The sequence below is a fragment of the Sphaeramia orbicularis genome, chromosome 18 (genome assembly GCF_902148855.1).
Source record: "Sphaeramia orbicularis chromosome 18, fSphaOr1.1, whole genome shotgun sequence".
Taxonomy (NCBI): Eukaryota; Metazoa; Chordata; class Actinopteri; order Kurtiformes; family Apogonidae; genus Sphaeramia; species Sphaeramia orbicularis.
In genome coordinates this window covers 40,434,085-40,445,207 of record NC_043974.1, presented here as the reverse complement: position 1 = coordinate 40,445,207, position 11,123 = coordinate 40,434,085, and the positions used below count along the sequence as shown (strand labels likewise).

General features: G+C 32.7%; 1 protein-coding gene across 1 annotated transcript in view; it reads left to right on the top strand.

Moving 5' to 3' along the window:
* Positions 1–3,901, top strand: part of cxcl19 (chemokine (C-X-C motif) ligand 19) — a 6,216-nt gene extending 2,315 nt beyond the window's left edge. Inside the window, exons 2-3 of the mRNA XM_030162496.1 lie at positions 1,303–1,438; positions 3,749–3,901. Coding sequence (XP_030018356.1) covers positions 1,303–1,438; positions 3,749–3,878 — 266 coding nt within the window. The 3' untranslated portion in view covers positions 3,879–3,901. The remainder of the gene's footprint in view (positions 1–1,302; positions 1,439–3,748) is intronic.
* The last annotated feature ends 7,222 nt before the right edge of the window (positions 3,902–11,123 follow it).

Genomic DNA, 11,123 nt, shown 5'->3' with positions numbered 1-11,123 from the left:
ATATTAAAAACTACACACAAACTGCATCAACATTAAATAACAATGAAATGGATGAATTTGCCTACTGGGAGCTATACCTAAGTTCAAATTAAAAACACAAGTTACGGATACTTTTATTTATTGCAAAGAAAATGATAACTGTCGATTGGAAGAATCCAAAACCACCGACCATAACTCAGGAGGTGCAGAAACTGAAAAGGGTCTAAACTATGGAGCGAATGACCCCAAGTCTACAACTAAACATGGACACTTTGGAACAAAGATGGAACTGTATTACTCAGTATTTGGTTGACTGATGAAGGAATGTGGGCTATTATGAGATTGTTATGTTTCTCTATGACTGGTATTGTACTGCTGTAATTTTCCATGGTACTAACAAATATTTATTTTCCAAGTGATTTCTTTTTATGGTATTTCTATTCTATTATATTTACTTGTGCTGTAATTCATATGGTCATATGTTGGAGAATGTTCTGTTTTGTGGGAAAATGAAAATATCTAAATAAAAAGTTAAAATCAATCAATCAATCAATCAATCAAAAAATAAGTTCATAAATAAAAAGAAAGTGATGAATTTGCCTGGATAACAAAGCCTACTTTCCAGAAGACCAGTGTTTTTCAACCTTGGGGTCGGGACCCCGTATGGGGTTGCCTGGATTTCAAATGAGGTCGCCTGAAATTTCTAGTAATTTACAAAAAAAAAACCACAAGAAAAACAAAACAAAAAAAACTAAAACTTACTAATAAAAAATATATGGTGAGTTGACAGAGACAATCCCAATCCATGACAGACATGACAAACTGTGAAGCTGAAACTGAAGCACTGTGGTTCTGTTTATCTGTCAAATGTTCATTGTGCTCAGTTTCAGATGCTGCAGCTCTTTCATAATTCATAGTTTGAGTTCTTGTTTGTTCAGTATTAATTGTCAGCCTTGTAAATCCAAGCTGGACTGACTGTACATATCCTGAGCAAGGAAAATCAAATTCTCACTTTGTCCAGTAATCTACACATGGCTTTTCTGCCTCCGTCCATAATAATATACATTATATAGACTAAATGTCATCTAAAATTAACATTTATTTGCAACATAGTATAGCAAACTATTACATGATCAAAAACAAATTAATTTTAGCAAAAAAGAAAAAAAGGTCTCCATTTTGAATGTCTGGGGTCACCAGAAATTTGTGATATTAAAATGGGGTCACGAGCCAAAAAAGGTTGGGAACCACTGTAATAGATGCTACTTTTGTTGTTGTTGTTGTAAATGTGTAGTGTTCTAACTCCATATTTGTCTGGGACAGGCATGCCACCAATCAGCAAGGACTACAACACCCACTGCAGATGTCTGCAGGTGGAGTCCAGAATCATCCCTCCAGACAGTCTGATGAGCATCAAACTGGTTCCTCAAGGGCCTCACTGTCCGGAAACAGAAGTCATGTAAGTGTTGTCTGCAGGGGTCTTCAAACATGAATTCTACACACTTTCAACAATTACTGATTTAGAACCGAGAACAACACGAGGAAAGAATTACCATGACCTGCAACATCAACCAAAACTAAGTAATAATAATAATAATAAAGAATAAAGCTTGGACTTTGTTTAAAGCTCTAAAGCTGGACTGTGTTTCAGTGAAAAAAATATTTATTTTATCCAACTGATGGTTGTTTCAGACATGAGAAGATACTCACTGCATCAGTTAAAGCAGGGACGTCAAACTCATTTTCTTTCAGGGGCCACATTCAGCCAGATTTGATCTCCAGTGGGCCGGACTAGTAAAATAATAACATAATAACCTATAAATAATGACAACTCCAAATTTTTGTCGCTGTTTTAGTGCAAGAAAAACCCCATTAAATTATGAAAATACTTACTTTTATAAACTATCCAAACAAAAAAGATGTGAATAACCTGAAAAAAATGAAATTTCTCAAGAAAAATAAGTGCAATTTTAATAATATTTTGCCTCAACTTATCATGTGCATTATGGATCGGATCTACAAAGACACTAAACACTTAGTAACAGGTAGAAAATTGTTAAAATTGTGCTTAATTTTCTTTAAACATTTCAAGTTGTTCATATTCGTTCACATTTTGTTGTTACAGGATAGTTTGTAAATGTAAATATTTTCATAATTCAATGTTATTTTTTGCACTTTGAAATTGTCATTATTTATAGACATAATGTAAAATTATTTTTTTCACATCAAACTGACAACAAACTACGAAATTGTTGTTCATTGTAGGTTATTCTGCTGTTATTATTTGACTGTAGATCATATTGGTCTGTATGTGGAACCTGAACTAAAATGAGTTCCACAGCCTTGACTGGAATTTTAGCATTTTGCAAATTCATCCCAGGGGCCGGATTGGAACCTTTGGTGGTCCGCATTTGGCCCCCGGGCCACATGTTTGAGACCCCTGAGTTAAAGGGTTAAAGTACTTGTTGAAGCTTAAGTCAATAACATTATGTCTCAGCTTCTCATTTACACATGTGCATCACAACTTATAGATCACAAAAATGCACAAAATATGCAGTAACCTGTATAATATTGTTAAAATTGCACTTACTTTTCTTAAGACATTACAAGTTGTTCAGGTTATTCTCATTTTTTTGAGTAAGGATAGTTTGTAAATGTAAAAATTTTCATGTAATTTGACTTCTTTTTACACTAAAACATCGAAAATAATTTGGAGTTTTTATTATTCATGGGTTATTATGATAGTATTTTACTGGTCTGACCCACTTGAGAAGAAATTGGGCTGAAAATGGAGCCTGAACTCAACTGATCGTTAATATCTTCAGTGTAATTTTTGTATTTCACAAAATTCATCCTGCGGGCCAGTTTGGACCCTTTGGTGGGCTGGTTTTAGCCCAGGGGCCGTATGTTTGATGCCCATAGTTTAGAACACAGGTGTCAAACATGCAGCCCAGGGGCCAAAACCGGCCCACCAAAGGGTCTAATCTGGCCCCTAGGATGAATTGGAGAAATGCAGAAATTACACTGAAGATATTAAAAATCAAGGATGTTAGAATCATTTTAGGTCGATTCAGTCTAAAGTGGGTCAGACCAGTAAAATACTATCAGAAGAACCTATAAATAATGAAAACTCCAAATTTTTCTCTTTGTTGCAGTGTGGAAAAAAAAAGTTAAATTACACAAAAATATTGACATTTACAGACTAACCTTTTACAAAAAATGTGAATAATCTGAAATTTCAAAAGAGAAGTATGCGGAATTGCACCAATATTCTGTCTGTTACTAAATGTTTTGTGTATTTGTAGATCCTCTGTGGTCTGTAAGTTGTGATGAATACATATAAATGATAAAATAAGATGTAATATTCTTAAAATTGCACTTATTTTTCTATGAATACATTATATGAATACATATAAATGATAAAATAAGATGTAATATTCTTAAAATTGCACTTATTTTTCTTAAGAATTTTCAGGTTCATATTTGTTCATGTTATGTTCAAGTACGGTTTGTAGATGTAAACATTTTTATTATGGAATTTGACTTTTTTGACTCAAAAACATAGAAAAAAATTCTGGAGTTGACATTATTTCTAAGTTCTTATCCTCTTATTTATATTATTTTACTGGTCCGGCCCACTTTAGATTATATTAGTCTGTATGTGCCCCTGAACTAAAATGAGTTTGACACCAGTGGTTTAGGAGATAATATTCCGATTATATTACTTTGAATTATGTCAGAGATTAATGGTCTTCATGTCTTTGACCAGTGCTGGACTCACAAGTGGAGAGAAGATCTGTCTGAACCCCCGGTCAGCCTGGGTGAAGAAACTGGTCCAGTTCATTCTGAGTAAGCAGCTGCATCATCAGGGAGGAGCTCCACCTAAGAATCAAGCATAAAGTCCAGTTAAAATGTAAAAAAATCTGTCACTTAACACTGTTTTGCAACTGTGACTGGGATCTTAGCACTGAACTGTTTTGAATTTTCCTTAAAATCAAGGGTTCATGCTGGAAAATAACTTTGTACAGTGTTCACGATATTATAAATCATGTTCCGTGTCATGTATTCTTTTTTTCAGCTTCTATAAATTAAGCTTTTTCTTGTAATACTTATGAAACGTAAACACTGGTACTCTTTAATGGGTAGTGATGATGGTTAGGGAAACCACTATATCATAAAGAAGCTAAATGTGTTATGTGTGTGCATTCTGTACGTGTGTGTTCACCATTTTCATTAAATCTGTCAAAGAGATTAACACACTAAGTTAGTAGTTACTAAATATTACACTGTTACTTTAAAATATGATATTATTCATTATTCTAACCAAAGATGACTGATGCAAACCACAAGGAAAAATAAAAATCTATAATAAAGACGTCTGATTAAGTTCTCATTTGTCCAGATCATTGTTCAGTTGAGGTTTGTTTTCAAAGTTCAACTAAACTGGTTCAAAATAGGGGTTATAAGAAAATGTCTTTTCTGCAGCACTAATATTAACCCATAAAGAGCCAAACATCCATCACCGACCAAAAGCATCTACTGGTCTAAACTGTTTAACCCTTTCATGCATGAATTATGAGAACCTTAGTCGAGTTTTTTTTATTTATTTTTTTTTATTCCTCCTTAGGCATGAAAATAACAATGAGATTGAGGTTTTTTTTTTCATAGATTTACAAAATTGTCCACTCAGCTACACCATGAATTTTATTCTTGAAGCACAGAAACATGTATTTAAAACTCAATATCATAAAGTGATATGAAAACAATGAAATAAAAACATGTTTAAAGCTGCTAAACTGATGTTTTCTCACATTTTAACATATTCTAATACTAGTTATTACTCACTTCATGGGGATAACATGCAAAAAAAACCTTTTTGTTAAAAAAACAAAACAAACAAAACTACTTTTATTTACAGTCTAACAATTAACAATTGATTCACACTCAAATATGTTAGTACAGATCAGGTTTATCAAGAACAGTAAAGTTACAGTAATGGCATAAATTGCAGTGTTTGGGATGATGCATAAGTGTCCACTGTGTTGGCTGATTTGGAACTAAAACAACAAAATCTAAAAATAGAATATGCGTATAAAATATACAAGAGAACAGCTGTAGAATAGCTGTCCACTGGAGTAACTATTATGCATGAAAGGGTTAATACCTGCTGATCCACTAATCCTATCAATACATGTAAATAACTGGTGTAAAATACAGTTATTCATCTTTTTATGGTCATCGGATATGACCCATTTGGATGTTCAGAAGCTCCATATTACCATGGAAACACTGTCATCTTCTACAACATTGATTCACCAGTAAAACCCATGGAGTTGGATCGATGACAGTGAATGGTCACATTGGGTTTATGTTCAGTTAATGATAGATTTGACGGAAAAAGTAACTGTTTCTTCAGTTTTCTCTGTTTTTGATATAATAACCCAAACTTTAATCTGAGCTTTTATGAACATCTACATCAGGGGTGTCAAACATGCGGCCCGGGGGCCAAAACCGGCCTGCCAAAGGTTCCAGTCTGGCCCGCGGGATGAATTTGAAAAGTGCAAAAATTACACTTAGGATATTCACAATCAAGGATGTCGAACTCGTTTTAGTTCAGGTTCCACATACAGAACAATGCGATCTCAACTAAAATAAGAGCATAATAACCTATAAATAATGACTCCAAATTTTCTTAGTTTAATATGAAAAATATAATATTACATTACACCTCTAAATAATGACAACGCTAAATTTTTCTCTTTGTTTTAGTGTAAAAACTTACATTAAATTATGGAAATATTAACATTTACAAACTATCCTTAATGTGAAAAACCTGAAACCTGAAAAGTGAAATTTTAACATTATTCTTCCTGGTATTAAATATTTTGTTCCTTTATAGATTTGTTCCTTTATATGCATGTATAAATGGTACGTTGAGGTGTAATATTGTTAAAATTGCACTTATTTTTTTCAAGAAATTTCAGTTTTTTTTTCAGGTTATTCGCATCATTTTTGTTTTGATAGTTTGTAAATGGACATATTTTCATAATTTAATTTTGATTACACTAAAACAAAGAGAAAAATTTGGAGTCGTCATTATTTACACATTATTATGCTATTGTTATATTGGTTTGGCCCACTGGAAATCAATTTGGGCTTAATGTGGCCCCTGAACTAAAATGACACCCCCGATCTACGTGATCAGTGAATTAACCCTTTCATGCATGAATTATGAGAGCCTTAATTAAGATTTTTTTTTTTTACTTAGTGTTTTTATTCCTCTAGGCATTAAAAAAGTAATGCGATTGACATGTTTTTATGAACCTCTTTTTCATTTAGCTGCAAAAATGTCCTTTCAGCTGGACACCATGCATTTAGTTTTTGAAGAGAAGAAACGTATTTACTGATATACTTTGAAAACTATGAAATAAAAACATTTTTAATGCAGCTAATCTGATGTTTTCTCACATTTTAACATACTCTAATACTGGTCACTACTCACTCCATGGAGATAATATTAAAAAAAAAGAAAGCTTTTTGTTTAACCCATAAAACCCAGTGCTACTTTTGTCATCATTATGTTTAAAAAACAAACAAACAAACTGTTAATTATAGTCTAATAACAACAACAAGCAACTGATTGACACTCAAACATGTTAGTGCAGATCAAATTTATGAAGAACAGCAAAGTTACAGTAATTATATGAACTGCAATGTATGGAATGATGCATGAGCGTCCACTGTTTTGGCTGATATGGAACTAAAACAACAAAACCCATGGACAGAACAGCTGTAAAATAGCTGTCCACTGTAGTGACCACTGTGCATGAAAGGGTTAAATATAGGAAGATACATGATTTATGCTGATAAAATACAAAATACAGAGGATGATATTATAAATAAATGGAACTAAATCATTGAAGAAAGGTTAGATATGGAGGAAATTTCATTTGGGAACTGACATAAATGTAATTCTGGCTCTTTATGGGTTAAAAAGTACTGTATTGATATTTTTAGATTTTTATTTAAATGCAGATATGGTGGAGATTCATTTTTGTTTTTTGTTTTTGTTTATATTTTATTTACTATTATTTCACACTGTTTTATTAAATAATGGTTATTTGAAGCATTCTAAAAGCATGTTTTACTGTCTGAGAGAGGCACAGGTTTGTTCCTTTGTTGGGACTGCACAAAAATAATGTAAGAATGTTAGTTATGAATTAATAGTAAATTCAAGGCAAGGTCAGGGCAGACGGCCATCCTTTAGGAGTCTGGGTCTGCTCCAGGTTTCTACTGTTAAAGGGAAGTTTTTCCTTCCACTGTCACCAGTCACAAGTGTTTACTCCTGGAGGATTCTGCTGGGTTTCTGTAAATTTGATTTGATTTTGATTTGATAAAGCACTTTGTGACTCTGTCTGTGAAAAGTGCTCTATAAATAAAATGTACTTACTGAATTAATAGAATATGAACATTTGAGCAGGATCTTAAACTGTAATGCACAGATGTCAAACATAAGGCCCGGGGGCCAAATGTGGCCCGCCAAAGGATCCAATCCGGCCCATGGGATGAATTACACCGAAGATATTAACAATCAGTGGTGTAAAAATTATTTAATTTAGGTTCCACATACAGACACATGATCTAAAGTGGATCAGACTTATAAAATACTATCATAATAACCTATAAATAATGAAAACTGCAGATTTTATCTTGGTTTTAGCGTAAAAAAGAAAAATTACATGAAAATGTTTATATTAACCCTTTCATGCATAGTGGTCACTACAGTGGACAGTTACTCTACAGCTTGACTCTTGTATATTCATGGGTTTTGTTGTTTTAGTTCCATATCAACCAACACAGTGGACACTTATGCATCATCTCATAAACTGCAATTCATACCATTATTGTAACTTTGCTGTTCTTGATTGGTTCTTGAGTGGAAATCAATTGTTAATATTTATTTTTTGCATATTATCTCCATGAAGTGAGTAATAACTAGTATTAGAATATGTTAAAATGTGAGAAAACATCAGATTAGCTGCATTAAACATGGTTTCATTTCACTGTTTTCATATCACTTTATGATATTGGGTTTTAAATACACGTTTCTTTGTTTCAAGAATAAAATTCATGGTGTAGCTGAGTGGACATTTTTGAAACTCCATGAAAAACAGGCTGATTAAAAAAAAAATTCAGTCACGTTGTTTTTTTTTTCATGCCTAAAGAGGGATAAAAACACTCAGGAAAAAAAAAAATCTTGATTAAGGTTCTCATAATTCATGCATGAAAGGGTTAACAAACTATCCTTTTACAAAAAATTTGAATAACCTGAACAAATGTTAACTACCTGAAATGTCTTGAGAGCAGTTGTGCAGCATACAACATGTAGTTGTACCAATATTCTGCCTGTTATTAAATGTTTTGTGTGTTTGTAATTGTAATGTACTTACTTATACTCTGGATTTGTTTATTCAGACTGCTTGTGCTTGTTTGAGGCAGTTGCATGTCTCTTTGTTCTGGTCGTCAAGACTTCCAGGGCCTGTTCATTCAAAGGTTTTATCCCCTCACCCACCACTCCACCCTCTGCAGCTTTCCTCTTAGTTTGCTCGGTGGAATACTAATATCACCGACAATAGCCTGAATCTGCCCAGAATGGACTTGTACATTTTTCCCAAGATATCTGATCCTGTAGAATCTCAGATTGTAGAAGTAAGCATTCCTATTTTATTCATGTTTAAGTAACAAATCAAACTGCTACTTAAACATACTTATATTTATACTATCACAGGCATGTCAGCCATAGTTTATCAAGGTTTTAAAGGGGTCATATTTAGTTAAACCCACTTTTATTAGTCTTTGGTTCATTTATTTGTGTATTTGGACCCTAATAGTTCATACAGTTTGAAATTGAACCCTCCAGGTGCTGCAAAGCTATCTTTATATTAATTTTGGCAAAAATCAAGTGGATTTCTACAACCTGTTTTAATTCCTGCTTAATTTGTTACATTTTATGACTAGTTACATCATGACATTTGCACATATTAGGTCAAGACTTCTGACGAACATTTCTCTGAGTACGACATAATTGTTTGAGCAGCAGTGGTTGGAGTAAAAACTGAAAATATGCCCAAACTTCGAGCCGATTACCTAAAATGTTCAGTTGTTGGTTGAACAGGACAGAGCAGCACAGCCAACAACCTGGAGGGGGCGGGGCGTGAAGTGGCTCATTTGCATTTAAAGGGCCAGCGTTCAAAACCACCTTTCTGGTGTCATTACTCAGAAATATTGTTGAAGACGGACCTGTGGAGTTGAATTAATGAACAATTCAGGTCCAAGAAGAGCATTTACAGTTTATGTAGACCACAGGGAAATGTTGGAAAATGCAGAATTCCATTTAAAAAAGCAAAATATCACTCCTTTAATAGTAGGCCTGCATTTCTGTCCATTTGTCTTTTGTTGGGAAAGTCAAAGTATATTTGATGCAAATCCATCTTTAAAGTGAACTTTTATTGTTTACTCCCAATTTCCCCTCTGGGATTAATAACATAGTAAATCAATCAATCAATCAATCAATCAATCAATCAATCAATCTATCTATCTATCTATCTATCTATCTATCTATCTATCTATCTATCTATCTATCTATCTATCTATCTATCTATCTATCTATCTATCTATCTATCTATCTATCTATCTATCTATCTATCTATCTATCTGTCTGTCTGTCTGTCTGTCTGTCTGTCTGTCTGTCTGTCTGTCTGTCTGTCTGTCTGTCTGTCTGTTTAAGTTATAATGCACATGTGTAAATGATAAACTGATAAACCGAGGCAGAATATTGTTAAAATTGCATGTACTTCTCTTAAGACATTTCAGGTTGTTCATGTTATTCAGATTTTTAAGGAAACGTTGTAGATGTAAACATTATCATAATGTAATTTTACTTTTTTCACTGTTATTATGTTATTGTTTGGACACACTTGAGATCAGATTGGGATGAATGTGGCCCCTGAACTAAAATGAGTTTTGCACCCTTGCAAAGGTTATTATCGTTAACGAAATGACAAAAACTAGAATTGTAAAAACATTTTCGTTAACTGAAATAAATAAAAACTATAATTAAAAGAAAAAAAAAAAAAAAGATAACTAACTGAAACTGTATTGTGTGTTTACAAAACTAACTAAAACGTATAAAAATTATGGATAAAATTCCCTTCGTTTTCGTCTTTGTCAATGTCGGATTGATATGAAATTGATTTATTTCCCTCAAACAATTTTATCTGCTGGCACCATATGATATTTAATGGTCCGTCACTTGTGTTCACTTGTGGTTTCCAGTCGTCTTCTGGTCCCCACTCTACCTGGAAACGTGGAGACTAAAGTTGGGAGAAAACAGCAGAGTCCTGTTTGGGATTTATTTGAATTCAACGGAGAACAAGAGAAAAGATATAAAGAAACTAAAATTAATACAAAAACTAAACTAAAACTAAGCATTTAGAAAACAACGAAAACTAATAAAAACAAGCAAACCTGCTCTAAAAACTAATTAAAACTAACTGAATTAGAGAAAAAAAGTCAAAACTAAATAAAACTAAACTATAATGAAAAATCCAAAACTGTTAGCACCTTGCACCCCTGCTGTAATGTCTTTAAAACATAATTTAAGTTTTGACAGAGGAAATTTTCGTGATATAACATTCGATCCTGTTCTGATCAAATGAAAATATGTTTAGTATTTGTGCATATTTCTGATGTAATTCAATTATTTCAGGAAATTATTATTAAAAAAAAAAACCCCAAAAAACCCCACACAAAACAAACAAAAAAATTGCCTTCTTAACAGTACCATGATATATCATGATATATCATATTGTGATTCTAATACTGTGATTTGTATCATATATCCAGATTCTTGCCAATACACACCCCTAGTCATAAAGTAATGGATAAAAATACAAGATATGCTAAAACTAGTAAAAATAACAAAAAAATATAAGATACAGTATACTAAACTAATGAAAACAGATACACAACAATAGGACAAATACAGTCGTGGAAAAAAGTATTAGACCACCGTTGCTTTCTTTTAATGCCTGGTACAACTAAAGGTACATTTGTTTGGACAAATATAATGATAACAACTAAAA